At 39.9% G+C, this 17671-nt stretch overlaps 1 protein-coding gene across 4 annotated transcripts; it reads left to right on the top strand.

The window, feature by feature from the left end:
- The first annotated feature begins 609 nt into the window (after positions 1-609).
- Positions 610-17066, top strand: LOC127423877 (E3 ubiquitin-protein ligase RNF165-like). 4 transcript variants are annotated; one of them, XM_051668547.1, is made up of 8 exons: positions 610-940; positions 10522-10831; positions 11537-11668; positions 11756-11879; positions 12342-12446; positions 12520-12615; positions 15279-15382; positions 15501-17066. In XM_051668547.1, the coding sequence occupies exons 1-8, from the start codon at positions 880-882 to the stop codon at positions 15616-15618; spliced, it is 1050 nt and encodes a 349-aa protein (XP_051524507.1). In that variant the 5' UTR covers positions 610-879; the 3' UTR covers positions 15619-17066. The 4 variants fall into 4 exon arrangements, 3 of the variants coding, with proteins under 3 accessions (XP_051524507.1, XP_051524506.1, XP_051524505.1); XM_051668546.1 differs by having other exon boundaries at positions 11534-11668; XM_051668545.1 differs by lacking the exon at positions 610-940 and having other exon boundaries at positions 10445-10831.
- The last annotated feature ends 605 nt before the right edge of the window (positions 17067-17671 follow it).

The following is a 17671-nucleotide window of genomic DNA, read 5'->3' as shown; positions in this document are numbered from 1 at the left end:
ATTTAAACTAATTAACTGCGGGCGATGAAAGTGGCGCCTCTAGTAGTCAGATGAGGTCATCGCTCCTCCAGCAGTCTCATGTTTTTTTAATTTTTTTTTTTATTATTTATTTATTTATTTATTTATTTATTTTTTATATAGCTTTAGGGAGTCTTTAGTTTCAAATGCGAAAGTTTAACCAGAGTTAGTTTAGCAGATACGAACCTCTGGTAGTTATTTAAATGAACAGGATAAATTGGAGCCAAACACCTTTTAAAAAAACAGACGTCGTCTACTCGCATGCGCATGCGCATTTGCTGGACTACTTGAAAAATTGCGTTTCTGAGCAAAGCAGCACAATTTGTGTTACCATAGTCATCAGATTTTACTGCTGATTAAGTTCTTTAATCGTAATCTTGACCATACGTTTGGGAGATTTTGGTCTTTCCCTATTCAAGTATATAGGAGTGTACTTTTATGCCAAATGTTTACATCTAAAATAGCTGCCTGAGAGAGCTCCAGATATGCCCGCCGAGTGGACGGGCTTGCCTTGAGTGGGACTTTGGTTTAACTTGGTTAGATGCCACTTTTTATGACCATTTTCGAAAAACGACTGCGTTAAATTGCATGTTGTCTGTGGTTATAATGTGTCTCCCACCTCATAGTTTTACTCACTTTACTTTATGTAGTCATTTGACTTAAAGTCAAAGGATTACGCTTTGCGAATCGGTTAGATCCAGTCATTCAAATGAACCGATTCAATAGAACGATTCGTTGGTGATTCGAACACCACTACCGCTCTTTTGTCCTCGCGGTGACTGACTGCATATGATCCCGCTGAATATAAATTATTTATTCCTCCGTTGACACGATATATTCATCAATCAGAAGCTCGGAAGGATGGTGTTAGTTCATGTCGGATATTTGGTTCTTCCTGTCTTCGGCTCAGTGAGAAATAGAGGTATTTATCACACTATTTCATGACCAGATCACATCTCAAGGCCTTGTGCTTGAATATTGCATGCTTATTAAACCTATGATTGATCTTTAAGCTTTCATCCGGCCGGACTGAGGAGAGAATCAATCGATATCAGACGATTCGATGTTTTATTAGTGGATATGTGAGGTTGGATTGTGATCTGAGCTAATCTGTTAGCTAGCTGACCGAGTGACGCTTTCCGCTTCATATTTCACTCAAAAATGCATTTAAACCTCCTTTTTATGGGAACGTGAGTATTTGGTATTTATATAAACGGTAATGATTCATTTGATTGTGTATCTGACAGGGGCAGTGCCACGATTTTTTCACATGGGGGTGGGGGGGTTTTGAGTGTAGTGTATACTGTCCGACCGATTGGGGGGGTGGGGGTGAGAGGTTTATATTGTCCCACGGAGGGGGAGGTGCGAGTGGAGTGTTATATTTTCCGGGGTTGGGGAGGGAGGGGGCGTGGTTATATCGTACAAGGGGGGTTGGGGGGGGGGGTGTAGTGGTGGTGAGTGGAGTGTTATACCATCCGACCGATGGGGGGGATTGGGTTATATTGTACGAGGAGGGGTGCGAGTGGAGTGTTATACTGACCGATTGGGGGGGGGGTATTGGGTTATATCGTACGGGGGGGGGGGGGGTTTGCGAGTGGAATGTTATATTGTCCGACAGGGGGTGGTTATATCGTCTGGGTGGGCTTAAATCGTAGGACGGTGGGGTGTGAGTGGAGTGTTATACCTTCCAACCGATTTGGGCGAGGGGTGGGGTTATATCATACGGGGGGGGTTGCGAAGGAATGTTATATCGTCCGACGGGGGTGGTTATATCGTCTGGGTGGGCTTAAATCGTAGGACAGTGGGGTGTGAGTGGAGTGTTATACCTTCCAACCGATTTGGGGGAGTGGTGGAGTTATATTGTACGATGGGGGGTGTGAGTGGAATGTTATACCATCCGACCGATTGGGGGGGAGGGGGGATTGGGTTATATCGTATGATGAGGGGTGCGAGTGGAGTGTTATATCGTCCAATTGGGGGGGGGGATATTGGGTTATATCGTACGAAGGGTGGGGGGGGGTTGCGAGTGGAATGTTATATCGTACGACAGGGGGGTGGTTATATCGTCTGGGTGGGCTTAAATCGTAGGACAGTGGGGTGTGAGTGGAGTGTTATACCTTCCAACCGATTTGGGGGAGGGGTGGGGTTATATCGTACAGGGGGGGGGGTGCGAGTGGAATGTTATATTGTCCGACAGGGGGTGGTTATATCGTCTGGGTGGGCTTAAATCGTAGGACGGTGGGGTGTGAGTGGAGTGTTATATTGTCCGACAGGGGGTGGTTATATTGTCTGGGTGGGCTTAAATCGTAGGACAGTGGGGTGTGAGTGGAATGTTATACCTTCCAACCGATTTGGGGGAGGGGTGGGGTTATATCGTAAGGGGGGGGGGGGGGGGTGCGAGTGGAATGTTATATTGTCCGACAGGGGGTGCTTATATTGTCCGGGTGGGCTTAAATCGTACGACGGGGGTTGTGAGTGGAGTGTTATATTGTCCCACGGAGGGAGAGTAGTGAATGGAGTGTTATATCGTACGACAGTGGTGGGGGGGGCAGGCTTCTGTCAGACCCCCCGTCTAGAACCGCCCCTAGTATCTGAGTGTTGTATGCGTTTTTGAAGTGTTAAAGTTTAGCATTGTGTTTACTACAGAAAGCTAAAGTTGCTGATTCAGGCCCGAGATTAATGGACCGCAAATAAACGCATGTATCCTCATCAACAAATAAGTTAGCCGAGTCACTGAAAGTCATTTTTAATCAAATTTGGGTGCAAAATGTGTGGGTTTTTTTCCAGGTTTGTTTATCAGCAGTTCATCAAACAAAAGCCAATGAGCTTTATCCCAAAATATGTGATTATTTGTGATCAGTTAACGGTTCTCATTGTAGCACACCTTATAAACTGAAAACATTTACACCTGTTTATACACTGGCGGCCAAATGTTTGGAATAATGTACAGATTTTGCTTTCAGTACTTTTAATTCACCAAAGTGGCATTCAGCTGATCTCAAAGTATAGTCAGGACATTACTGATGTAAAAAACAGCACCATCACTATTTGAAAAAAGTCATTTTTGATCAAATCTAGACAGCAGCCATCACTCCAACATCTTATCCTTGAGTAATCATGCTAAATTGATCATTTGGTGCTAGAAAATCACTTGCCATTATATCAAACACAGTTGAAAGATATTTGGTTCATTAAATGAAGCTTAACATTGTCTTTGTGTTTGTTTTTGAGTTGCCACAGTATGCAATAGACTGGCATGTCTTAAGGTCAATATTAGGCCAAAAATGACAAAAAAGAAACAGCTTTCTCTAGAAACTCATCAGTCAATCATTGTTTTGAGGAATGAAGGCTATATAATGCTTGAGATTTCATACAAAGGTGTACACTACAGTCTTCAAAGACAAAGGACAACTGACTCTAACAAGGACAGAAAGAGATGTGGAAGACCAGATGTACAACTAAACAAGAGGATAAGTACATCAGAGTCTCTAGTTTGAGAAATAGACGCCTCACATGTCCTCAGCTGACAGCTTCATTGAATTCTACTCGCTCAACACCAGTTTCATGTACAACAGTAAAGAGAAGACTCAGGGGTGCAGGCCTTATGGGAAGAATTGCAAAGAAAAAGCCACTTTTGAAACAGAAAAACAAAAAGAAAAGGTTAGAGTGGGCAAAGAAACACAGACATTGGACAACAGATAATTGGAAAAGAGTGTTATGGATCTTAACCCCATTGAGCTTTTGTGGGATCAGCTAGACTGTAAGGTGTGTGAGAAGTGCCCGACAAGACAGTCACATCTATGGCAAGTGCTACAGGAAGTGTGGGGTGAAATGTCACCTGAGTATCTGGACAAACTGACAGCTAGAATAACAAGGATCTGTAAAGCTGTCATTGCTGCACATGGAGGATTTTTTGATGAGAACTCTTTGAAGTAGTTTAAGAAGTTCTGAACATGTTTTTCAAATTGTAACAGTAATTTATCACATTATTAATGTCCTGACTATACATTGTGATCAGTTGAATGCCACTTTGGTGAATAAAAGTACCAATTTCTTTCCATAAGAGCAAAATCTGTACGTTATTCCAAACTTTTGGCCACCAGTGTAGATACAAACACATGAAACTGTAGTGCAGAAATGAGCTGCTAACTTTATCTGATTATTTCATGAAGCCATCATTGATTTCATGAAGCTTTTTAGTTTATTTCTGTTTTCTGATCTTCTGTCCCATAGTTTGATTTCATGTGCTTTATTTCTGTTCTTATCTCCTGTCTCATAGTCTATGGAGGCTGAATCTACATTCTGCATTATCAGATCATTGTGTTTTAATGATCATCTGTTCTGATCCCTCATTTCCTCTTTCCATCAGAAGACGACAAACATCTCAGATCTGCTCCCTTCCTGAGAGAATAAAAACACTAAAACATATAAAGCTAACTCATTTAGAGCAACTATTGTCTTTATGTCAAGTGCTGTAGTTATGTATAACTCACATCAGTAGCGTTAGACGAGTGACTCATGTATGTCCCATCCAGCTTTGGTAGGCAACATGTATGTAAATTCCTGTGAAATGGATGCATTTTGTGCTTCAATTATCACCAAACCCACATTTATTTCCCTGTGTTTGGGAAAACCTCTAGGGCCAAAACATACTCTTCGCAAGTACGTGAACGCAGACGCATCTTGCAACAAGCTCGATTTTTAGGCCTACATGTCGTTGCGTTCTGAAATTCTTAACACAACGCAGCTGCACATTGCCACAAGGGGCGCTATAGCGCACAATAGAGTGAACTGTCCGCTTGTACGGTGAGTTTCCTTTTTCAACTCAACAACCGTGATGGCAGTGCAATATAGTCAATATGTTCATAGCAACTTACCAGAATAACACCACATTCAGACATTTGAAGGTAACTCTATTGCCCCCTTGAGTGCCGGTGTTTGTTCCCGCCACAGTAACGCAAGAGCGCACGTTTAGCATGTTCCACGCAGTGGCCAAGCGCTCGCATCTGCGTTGACGTACTTGCGTAGAGTGTTTTGGCCTCAAGCGTGCTTCATTCATTCCTCTCTGCCTTTCTCAGTTGACACAATCATTCCATTTCTAGAGGAAAAACCAAAAACAACAGACACAGATGGAGTTGCTCAAGTAACAAAGCAACTTCTAATTGGCTCATTCCATTAATTCCAATTGGCAATGAAATCTCAAGTGGCACAACTTCCAAAATGCGATCCATTTGGCAGGGATGTTGATGTCCTGCACTGCTACTGAAATCTATTAGAGTGCAAATGTCTATTGTTTGGTTGTGGTTTCTCTACCTTTTGTTCTGATAATAGACTTGAGTGCATGAATCACATTATTATCATTATTATTTTGATTCTACATTGAATAGACTCCAATGTAATCTTTCTGTAGTAAAGATGTACCCTGCTGTACTGTAATGTGCTGTAGCCGATGCATCTGCTCATTTGGATGTTGCTTTTGTTCTGTTAACCCTGTACTGAGCATGGTGGGCCTTGCTATCGGTCAATATTTTATTTGTTGCATGGACTTATTATGACACAAATCTACATATACTAATATTTTTCAATAAAGAATATAGTATTTTTCCTAACCTCCAGTGTGCTTCTTGCTGATTTCCATTTATTGTCTCCCCCACCCCACCTCCTCCCTCCCGCTGTGTGACCGAGATAGATTTCCTCGCTTTTTTCCATCTTCATGAGACCTCAATGAGTTGATCTGTGGCCATTTCTGCTCGTCATTGAGGCGCTTGAAGGTGCAGTGTGTACGGAGTCAAATGAGATGATAGCGTCCATGAGTGGACTGCAGTTACCGCAGCATCTGAATGAGATTCTAGTAGTTCCATTTCGAATTAAATGGGACATATAGGACAATAAAACTGCACCTTGAAGTCTTCTGGCAGTAAATGATCCGGATGTGATGTAAACGTGGCCTTTTCTGTGCTGTTCCAAAGTATATCCACACATTTCATCTTTGTGATTGAATCTTTTCCCACTAACACACAGAATACGTAATAAGCACAAAATCAATGATTTTCTCTTGTCATTTTATAGATTTGATTCCTTGATTCTTAAAGGGATAGTTCACCCAAACATGAAAATGCTCTCATCATTTACTCATCCTCATGCCAAACCAGATGTGTATGATTTTCTTTCATCTGCAGAACACAAATGAAGATTTTTAGAGGAATATTTCAGCTCTGTAGGTCCATACAATGCAAGTGAATGGTGACCAGAACTTTGAAGCTCCAAAAGGCACATAAAGTCAGCATGAAAGTAATCCATACGACTCCAGTGGTTAAATCCATAATCATTTTTGGGGTGAACTGTTCTTTTAAGAATCTGTCAAGTGTCAATAGAATTCAAGCTAGTTCCACTCTACAACTTTTCTATAATGTAATGCTACTAAAATAGGCTAACATTTGTTTATTTGCGGTTTTCTTTTCCAACCATGAATAATGAGTCAAGTCACTTTTATTTGTGTAGCGCTTTTCAAAACACATTGTTTCAAAGCAGCATGACAGAAAATCCTACCGTAGTGTCTGCAATGTCTTTAGGTCCCCGTTGAGCAGTTTCATTGAAAACTTCACCGAAAATCATGCATTAATATTTTTTCTTTAGGCCCCAGAGAGGAAGCCAGCTGTTACAGGGAACAAAAACCTCCATAAGATGTTAGTTACTGGAGATTTTGTAAATTTTTTTATGTTTTCTTAAAAGGTGACGTGTGTAATTTCTGTGTTGTAAGTAGCACTAAATGGAATAGGAGTGCAACAATCTGGTTCCGGAAGAAAAAATCCCATTCATTTTCTCCATAGGGGAATTGATTATTAATACTAACTTATAAATCTTTAAAGACAGACCTCTGAGGTTGTTCATCGATGGTATATACTGCTGTTAAAGTCATCAACTTTATTTGGAAAAAATTGTTAAATAGTGGAATTCTTGAAGAACTACACTACCCATAATCCTAAAGAAAGCTCCACCAACCAGAGAATCACATTCAAAAGAGCTCTGTAGCTCCGCCCACTCCCACGATGCACTGTGAATGATGCAATCGAGTCGCTCTTCCCTACACTCTCAAACTACTTAAAACTACAATATATTGTTTCTATACTTATAAACAACAACTTTAAATCAATAGATTTATATTTTTCCATTGATTACATCATTGGCAATGCTTCAAGGAATTGTAGTTCATTTCCTCATTAAAGTACGTTAAGTACACACTGCTGTATCTTTGCCTTTGTCCAATTTTTCATATACTTTTTTGCTTCAAAGTTTGTGATGTTGTGATTCACCTCGGAGCTGGTTAGTTTAGTTCATGGTGCACAACTCTTATGAAGGATTTTATGAAATCACAATGGAAAAAAGAATGGGAAAAATACTTCCGGATCCAAGACGGCTGTAAAAGTGTGCGGGCACTCTTGCAGTGTTTTGTAAATAGCCAGCAGGTATGCATCACAAAACTGACAGACCTTCCCACAGATCACCTGCCATTTGTAAACAGTACAGTGTAATGTAAATGTTTTTAGCTTATAGCAATAATACAGTACCTCTAGCTTCTACAAATGCATGATTTAGTCCAGAATTGTGTAATACTTGGTTGTTTTGCACCCTGAATTTCATTACGCTCAGTGTAATTGTTGCTCTATAGATTAATGTTCACTTGTCAGCTCATAACAATAGCATGCTAGCTTCATGTCTTGCCCCCTGTGATGAGCGAAAGCCTTCTGAGTTCCTACAATTTATTATGCTGCTTACAACAGTAAATGAATGCTGAACAATTTGTTTAAGTTTTGCTTTATGGTCCAAAAGTACAGGGTTAATCTTCATTCCACAGCGATGCTTATTGTGATTCATTCAAGTAGAGCATGTCTGCAGGATGAAGGATGTCCACAACATTTCTATCAACCACAGTATTCAGACTGTAGGTTTTAGGTTGGGTTATAGGGGCTTCTACAACATTCTTATCAACCAGTCATTTCCCTCAGATCTTCCCTCAGGAGATGGTTACGGTTAGGATCAAGGTCTAGGGCCAAGACCATAAATGCAGGGGCGGGGCCAGAAGGGTGGCACGGGGTTGCAGCTGCCACCCTAAAAATGAGCTTTGCCACCCCAACTCGGACCCTGCTCGCGTCTTGGAGACAGGGCGCAACGGCTTAACCCGTCAGTGTCGCGCATGGTCCATAAAAACATTCCGGCCATGTCACAACACAGCGTTCCTCCTCAGTAGACAAATACCCCCCGACAGACTAACTTACTGGATGCCACCTTTTACTCGACTCTTGCCGCCCCTTTGACACCCCTGGCAAAAAAAATCCTGGGCACGCCCCTGCATAAGCGTATGACAGGAACGTTGTTTCAAAAATCAACAAAGGATATTGATCCAGGAACAAGTCAAGTCAATTTTATTTGCCTAGCGCTTTTCACAACATGCATCGTTCCAAAGCAGCTTTACAGAAAAACGTCATGTCCCGATTTGCCAAATCACTTAGAAAGAAAACCCAAATCCAAATATTTGGCAGTCTAAGATCTCACATATACAGTGCATAAAGCATAGAAACATTTAGCCTACATCTTGCTCTGTGGTCTCAGCTGTAAGAGTTGATGAATCAGTCATCTGAATGAAAGCTGCTGAACATTTGGCTGAGAACCTAATACAGCAGTTTTGGATTCCTACAGCTGTACAGGATCTCCATGTTGGAGACTCCATTATTTGCTTTCAGTATTTACTAACAGTGATTCTCATGAAGCATTTAAAAAAAAGTCTGGGTCATAATAAAAAACAAAAAACAACCAAAAAAAATTATATGTATATATATATATATATATATATATATATAAGTATTTAATTTTTTTTTAATTTTTTTTTTCTGGACACTTGAGCACCAAATTCTCATTACCGTTATGCAAACATTTTACTTTTACAACCCCCATTGTTTTCAATGAAAGGCACACAGCACAACATTCACACAGCAGCAGAATATGGTTGTCACTCCGGTTTGAGTTCCTAATACAGTTCGTTTCACACACAATTTAGTTATGAAAGAATTTCATTCAACAACCAAATTGACAACCTTAAATTTACAGGAGTCACAATCAAAAGTTCCATTAAAAAGTGTTGTATTAAGGCTAATTTACAATTACTGGGCAAACAGGCTTCTTTTAAACCGCCTAAAAGTTGACAAAACGCACTGACATTTCTGTTCTGCTAAGGTGTTCGTTTGGTGATATTCCTCCTGTTCACACACATCCCTGAAATTCTTGACATAGAGAACTCGGCAAGTTAAAGAGCATTGATTATTGGTTAAAACTAATTGTAGGTGTGGTTTGGATGTGACATTCTTTATTTTCCTAAACAAACTTATTTTAAAACGATACTGCATTGAGTATAAACACAGGCTTCATTCACCTAGTGTTCTTTAGTTCGTTTAGGAGAAAAGAGTTTAGCTTTTTCCAGTGTACAAATTAGGTTTAATGGAATTACAGAGTAGACAACCAGTTATCTGTCATACAATTGCACGTTTGAAGTGAAGAACTTTGTAAACAATTATCATACAAACGAATTTACATTAATTGGACAAAAATAGAATGAGAATTTTTGACCACAAATCTGAGGATGAAAGCAGTGGGAGTTGCATTAAATAGAATTAGAATAAAAGTTGCATACATGGTTGTCACAATGGTTAAAGGCATTACTCAAAACTTTTGCAGTGAATTAACTTTTGGTTCGTTCATATCATGTTGGAATTACTGTAATCACGAGATAACAACTCAGAGACTCTACTCTGAGTTATTCACGTCCCCATACTTGGAAATCATTTGTTTCTATGGCAACACTCATAATACCATAATGAATCCACCTGTGGCATTTGATGACAGCTAAATATTTAATCACTACAATAATCTCTATATGATCAAGAAAGTGCACCAGGTGATGTGTACTACTTTTAACTGTTGAGGATGCTGCCATATTAGTTCTTTTCACATGACAACTCACCTGTCAATTCAGAGCTTTCATAGAATTCAGAGTTTACAACTTGTAATTTCAAGTTCTACGAGATGCGAATGTTTTCACAAGTTGGAATCTCGTTATTACAGTAATCCCGACATGAGGTGAACACACCATTTAGTGTGTCCATACAGATGTTATTCGATCCACTCCTGTCTGCTGTTGTATGTACAGGACAATTTGAGCGTCACATCTGATTTCACCCGTTGTCAAACACTAAATGTGTACACAGTGTCTCAGAACCAAAATCAAACCACATTCATAAGCACGCTGTTCATTTTTCCCAGCACAAGCAGAAATCACACCCGCTTCATCCTTCATTCTCCAATACACCTACAAAGGCTGATTGACTTTAGAGAACACTGAAACTTCTGGAAGTTCAGGAGACGATGAAACCCAGAGTCCCTCACATTAGCTTACAGCAGAGCGGTTTAATCGCACTCATAATTTGCTGTGATGTCATTGTGTTGTTGCAGGATCTAATTTTAACAGGCATCAGCAGAGTCATGCTACCTCCTGCAGGCATTTTCATGTAGGCCCTCAGGCCCAGATCCCTGTTGATTTCCCAATGCCCCATCCAGGACAATCTCAGAGCGGGATGAGTCATCACCTCGGCCCTGCGCACCAGCCCGCTGCAGCGTTACATACCCCAATCAACCACATACCAGCACCACCCTTCCAGGACATCCCAGCCCCACCCTTCCTACCTCAGGCTTTACACCAGCAATACCTCATCCAGCAGCAGATCCTGGAGGCCCAGCACAGGAGAATACTTCCACAGCCCAGGTAAGATGGTGCCATGCATGATACTCAACAGTTAGAGAATATTCCAGTCTATAGACCACAGGTGTTGCTTATCATTGAAAATTTCAACTTGTGCTTCATTTAAGTAATGAATGTACAATTGACGCCTAGCAGGGCAGCACCATGAATAAACATTTAAAATAAGAATCCATCACACAGTTTTGAAAGTATAAACTTAATTACTCTTTACATGAGTCTTGTGTGACAGAATCACTTACCAACTCTGTAAGTGCAAAGATTTAGCCAATCTTTCCATTTCAATCACATGACCTGCCAACAATTAAACCCGGTTACTTTCATGCAACGATACCAGGAATGGACATGGAAGAGATGTGACGTAACTATGCCCAAAGCACTGTTTACAACATGGAGCAAGAATTCCCACAGGAATGAAGTCTGTAATGTATAACCAGAAGTTCATCCACCTTGAAAAGTAGTCCCACCTCAAATTATAAGTACTTTAACAAAAATACAGGCGTCACATTTCTTCTTTAAAACCCTCTGGCCTTCTAGTCTTCCATTGTGAGTGAATTACTGTACACACTCTCATCTTAACAAACTTAGAGATGAGTTGAGATTTGCTGTGGTAATGCAAGCAAAAACGATGATGTATTTCTAGCCACACAAGATTAAAATGGACTCAGTTAGTACAGGCTCTAACTATTTTGCTGTTATTTTTCTTAGCAGACACGCTCAAGACAGACCACTCCATCACCCGCAGACGCTGCGCCCACCGTATGAATATCCACCATCCATTCACGTGCCTCCACCACCACCAGTACCACAACAACCACGATACCTGGCTGAGGGAACAGACTGGTACGTCTATATTTAACCGGGATCATATTTGGTGAGCGGTGAGTCCTTGTCATTATATAAAATGATTCTCTACTTTGTTGTGTTCAGGGATTTGAGTGTGGATCCAGGTCTACCACAGTATCATGTTCCTCCGCTCACTCAACATTATCAGCATTACCTGACCTCTCAACGTCTGCATCACTTCCCCAGAAACACATCCTCTGCACAAGTGGTCAGTCTTTACCTTCTACATACTATAATAATTCAGATGTGTTTTACGTTTCAAAGTTTAAATCGTACCATAGATGGGAATATGCTGTTTGAGGATCTCTGGACGAGTTCATAGCAAGGCAAAATAATTTGTGAAAATCACAAACGTAGGTGCACAGTTGGAACTTTTCTTGCCAGGACAGACATTGCCTATGTATGTCATATGCCGGAATTGTCCGGATATGTTGGCTATGCTTCAAAAAGATCAGAGGCAAACATGAAAGTTTAAATTATTTGAACTTTTGAGCATAGTGTTAAAATAACTGACCATTATGCAGCGCTGTAGCCTGTAGCAAACACTTCTCTTCATGGAGATCAAGTCTCAATGTGCAACTCTGATACAAATCATATGAAAGAGTCTTTAATGCAGTTGTTTTTGTTTGATGTGTTGTGGTATGTTTATTAATGATGCTGTCCTTCACAGGTTGTTCATGAGATCCGAAACTACCCATATCCACAGTTACATCTGCTGGCTCTTCAAGGTCTCAGTCCGTCTCGCCATGCATCTGCTGTACGTGAGAGTTATGAGGTACTGTGATCTAAACTGCTATCAGATTTTAAACATTAATGTGGCATGTATTTGATCATGCGTTTGGTTCCAGGAGCTTCTGCAGTTGGAGGACAGACTGGGCAACGTGAACAGAGGAGCCTTGCAAACCACCATAGAGAGGTTTACATTCCCTCACAAGTATAAAAAGGTAAAACTACACCTGTGACCAGGGATTATATGGTTTACTTGGACATAATGATTCCTCTAGCTCAGATTCTGCAGCAGTTGGATGGGGTTCCTCTGGCATTGACAAAACCAATATACTGTTAATGCTCAAAATTGGGTCAGGGTTTGTTTTCAAAATCCTCAACACTTTTCTGATTCTAACTCCTAGAATGTTCACACTATATCCAGCCAGTTATGACTTGGTGTTCTTTGTCTTTTCAAACAGATTTACAGTTTTCCTAAAGCAGACTATAAAATAACCCATAAACTTCTTTTGAAAAATGGACTGTAAATTCTTCAAGAGCTTTCAAGCTACAGACACCAAATTTGTTACAGACCTTCAGACTTTTTTTACTTTGAAGGCTTTATTTTTTCAAACCAATCAGACTTACGGTTTTCCTGTAACAGACAATCAAATATCCCCAAATATCACGTAGATTTACACTGAATGTTCCTGATTTCAGTTCTCTACCTCTGAATGCATCTGTCCCTCATATTCAAGTATTTACAGTATACTAGGCCTACTGTATAACCTACCTTCAAACTTCAAGGCATTGAAAACTTTAAACTTTCAGAAAAACCTTTTGTCAATCCAACAGTGTCTTAACAAACTTGTAGCCCAACCGTAGCACCACCCATACATAATGATTTCTCTAGTTTAGATTCTGCAAGGATTGGATTGGGTTCCTCTGGCATTGACAAAACCATGGGGTTATTGCTCACACTTGGTCATTGTTTTTGTTGTTTTTAATCCTCAACTCTTTTCTGATTATAACAGCTAGAACTTTCGTACTATATCCAGCTGATTAGGACCTGGTGTTCTTTGTATTTTCTAGCTGATCATATTTACAGTTTTCCCAAAGCAGACAATCAAATAACCCTTAAACTTTGAAAAATGGACTATAAGTTCTCCTAGAGCTTTCAAGCTACAGATGACAAATTTGGTACAGACCTTCAGAATTGTTTAACTTTGAAGGCTTTATTTTTTCTAAACAATCAGACTTATAGTTTTCCTGTAACAGACAATCAAATATCCCCAAATATCCCAGACTTACACTGAAAGAATATTCAAAGACTGCTTCAGAATATTCCCTGCTGCTTCAAACGCTCCACCATCATTCCTTTCCCAAAGAAACCCAAAATCACAGGACTTAATGACTACAGACCCATTGTTCTGACCTCTGTGGTCATGAAGTCATTTGAGAGACTGGTGTTGGCCCACCTGAAGAACATCACTGGACCCTTTGTAGATCCCTTTCAATTTGCTTAGAGCAAACAGGTCTGTGGATGATGCAGTCAACATGGGATTGCATCATATCCTGCAATAACTGGACAGACCAGGGACATATGCAAGGATCCTTTTTGTGGACTTCAGTTCGGCTTTCAACACCATCATCCCAGCTATACTCCGGATTAAATTACACCAACTCTCTGTTCCCATGTCTATCTGTCAGTGGATTACCAGCTTTCTGACGGACAGGCAGCAGCTAGCGAGACGGGAAATTAAATTCCAGCACATGTACGATCAGCACTGGTGCCCCCCAGGGATGTGTGCTCTCCCCACTACTCTTCTCCCTGTATACCAATGACAGCACTGCCAAGGACCCCTCTGTCAAGCTCCTGAAGTTTGCAGATGACACTACTGTCATTGGCTTCATCCAAGATGACGATGAGTCTGTATACAGAAGAGAGGATGAACGGCTGGCTCACTGGTGTAGTCAAAACAACCTGGAGCTGAACACGCTCAAAACGGTGGAGATGATTGTGGACTTTAGGAGGAACACCCCAACACTGACCCCCCTCACCATTCTAAACAGCACTGTGGCAGCAGTGGAGTCATTCAGGTTCCTGGGCACTACCATCTCACAGGACCTGAAGACCCACATTGACTCCATTGTGAAAAAGGCCCAGCAGAGGTTGTACTTCCTTCGCCAGCTGAGGAAGTTCAACCTGCCACAGGCCCTGCTGATACAGTTCTACTCAGCAGTCACTGAGTCTGTCCTCTGCACTTCGATAACTGTCTGGTTTGGTTCAGCTACTCAGTCGGACATCAGAAGACTACAAAAGGACAATTTGGACTGCTGAGAGGATTATTGGATGCCCCCTGCCCTCTTTTAAAGAACTGTACACTTCCAGAGTGTGTAAAAGGGCTGGATAAATTACTCTGGACCCCACACACCCAGCCCACTACCTTTTTGAACAATTGCCTTCTGGACGGCACTACAGAGCACTGAGCATCAGAACCGTCAGGCACAGGAACAGTTTTTTTTCCCCCTCAGACTATCCATCTCATGAACAGTTAAAACTGCCCCATTGAGCAATAATTATGTGCAATACACAGCTTAGTCTATTTATATTTATTCAACATACTTGGCAATGAAGCTCATTCTTATTCTGAATGTCTGAGACAGAATGCACCTGATTTCTTCAAACTTAAAAGGTTTTTAAACTTTGGCAGTTTAGACAAGGCTTTGTCAAACCAACAGTGTCTTTTTATCCATCTGTTTGTGGGACCCAGCTAAAGAATTACTGGGATCATTGGCCCTTTAGACACTCAGATTTGTTCTAGAGGAACTGAACCTGTAACTAAGTTTTGTATAAGTAAGTGTTTGCTAAATGACTAATAAATGATTGTGTGGTCTGTAGAGAAGACCTCTTGAGCTGAAGATCGGGATGGATGAAGACGAGCTGGACACAGATGAGAAATGCACCATTTGCCTCTCAATGCTTGAAGATGAAGATGATGTCAGGTAGTTTGACGCTGTACTCTTAAAGCCAGTTTGCATTAATCCTCGTCTCCAACCCTCACTTAAAATAGCGACTATGAGGCATGTTCTGAATGCTGCTTAATGTTTTTTCTTTTCTCAGGAGATTACCCTGCATGCACCTCTTCCATCAGGCGTGTGTGGACCAGTGGCTGGCAACCAATAAGAAGTGTCCGATCTGCCGGGTAGACATCGAGACACAGCTGTCTCCAGATAGCTGATGTCTCATGTAGCACTAGTTCAAAGCCCTGTTGTCTTTCTTCGTCCCTTTGTGGGTTCTTTGCCAAATGTGTGTCATCTCCATCACCTCTCACCTTTGACCTTTGCCTTCTGAGCCAACTGACGATGATGTAGACTAGGAAAGATGCGAAACTCTAAAGTGAAATCCAGGACAGAATCAGAAAGCACATGGAGAAGATCGTTCAAGCAAGAGATGTTTCAGTATAGTCTGATTTTGCAAAGTCTGTCAATGAAGATTTCAGTCAGACGTTTAAGATGGTCAGTGCTGCCCCTCAGATTTCAGAATGATTTTGGATGAAGACAACCAACTGTTTTCAGTAGGTCACTGATAAAGCATTACAGCATAACCACCACAAATGTTCGAAATATTACATGTGATCGGTGATGAACTTTAAGCATGCTGCGTTGCAGTTAAAAGTATTTAGAATTAATAATTTCAGAAAAACAATTATGGGAATCAAAAACATTATCAACCAAGAGGTTTGTCTTAAAGTCAAGTGAATTGATTGAGCAATCTTTGCCCGTGTAAGCCAGCTTTCCACACGAGTAGAACAATGGATCTGTATTAAAAAGACTCGCAATCAGCCGTTGTATCTGTAATTATCGGAGATGATTCTCAACGTTTTTATGTAAACAGTAAGTCCAGGTTTGATCTGAACCATAACAGTGTATTTTGTGCTTGTGGCACCTCCATGCTTAGAAACGTATCCACAAAATGCATGTTGAAGTGCGAGGCCAGGGCAAGATGTGACGAGCATGAGGACGTTTCCTGCGAGATATTCTACAAATCCTAAAGACACTGTGTTCTTAATACTTCTCTATTGCATACCCTTTTGACATTTAATCATGTGCATGATATGAATTATAGATGAACAATTCAATTCTGACTAGTTAAAACACTAATTCTTGATATCAGCAATGGAATTACTACTAGTGAAAATGCTAATTCTTGATATATGACTCAAAAATGGAATTAACTAGTAAAAAAAAAAGAAATTCTTGAAACCTTTAATTCCATTTCCACTAGTAGAATTTCACAAGGATCTGTCACTCACTCCCATTTAAAACACAATTACACATATCTATAATATGACAACTACATATCAGCATAGTAAGAGTTTACATATTTAGTAAATTAGAAGTACAAATATCCATTCCTGATAATTGCAACTAGTAAAAATGCAATGTTTTATGTCTGCAATTAGGTTTGCACAAGTAACAATGTTAATTCTTGATATAAAAAAATTACATAACTTGCAGAAATACCCATTCTTGATAGCAAAAATGGAATTTCAACTAGTAAAAAACAAACAAAAAAAAAAACAGTTCTTGAAATCTTTAATTGCATTTTCACTAGTAGATCTGTCATTCACGCTTGTTCATAACACAGATTACAAATATCTATGAGATAATTCAAATTTCACATATCAGAAAAGTATTTTTATTAGTAAAAAATATACATTTTATTTCAATAATTACATTTAGTAAAAATATCCATTCCATATAACAATTGAATTACAAGTAAAAGTGCTCATTTTGATATCAGTAATTAGGTTTGCACTAGTAAAAATGTTAATTCCTGATATGACATCATTACTTGCAGAAATACACATTCTTGATATCAAAAACTGGAATTTCAACTAGTAAAAGCATAATTAATGACATCTGTAACTGCATTGTCACTAGTAGAATGATTTGTCATTCACTCCTGTTTAAAAAATAACTATAGATATCTATAATTTCTGACTAGTAAAAATTCATAACAGCAAAGTAGTTTTATTAGTAACATTTTAATTTTGATATCAATTACATTGTTAATATTACAACTTTCCATTCCTGATATCAACAATTTAATTACATCTAGAAAAAATGCAAATGATGTAAACATGTCAACATGTTAGAACCCTAACATTGCCACTAGTGAAAACCAAAATTGCAGATGACAAATATTAGCAATTTTACTAGTCGTAATTCAGTTCTTGATTTCAGGAATGGACATTTGCACTAGTAACAATGTAATTATTGATATAAAAA

This window comes from Myxocyprinus asiaticus, chromosome 33 (genome assembly GCF_019703515.2).
Source record: "Myxocyprinus asiaticus isolate MX2 ecotype Aquarium Trade chromosome 33, UBuf_Myxa_2, whole genome shotgun sequence".
Taxonomy (NCBI): Eukaryota; Metazoa; Chordata; class Actinopteri; order Cypriniformes; family Catostomidae; genus Myxocyprinus; species Myxocyprinus asiaticus.
Note: the sequence above shows the minus strand (reverse complement) of the source record. Positions and strands in the feature narration are given on the sequence as shown.

What these genes read in the sequence shown, in the direction of transcription:
- LOC127423877 (XM_051668546.1), top strand. Translation starts at nt 880, where the DNA reads ATGGTGTTAGTTCATGTCGGATATTTGGTTCTTCCTGTCTTCGGCTCA. An exon ending in CGGCTCAGTGAGAAATAGAG is followed by an intron (nt 941 to 10,521) that starts GTATTTATCACA and finishes GTGTTGTTGCAG; the next exon opens with GATCTAATTTTAACAGGCAT. An exon ending in CTGTACGTGAGAGTTATGAG is followed by an intron (nt 12,447 to 12,519) that starts GTACTGTGATCT and finishes GTTTGGTTCCAG; the next exon opens with GAGCTTCTGCAGTTGGAGGA.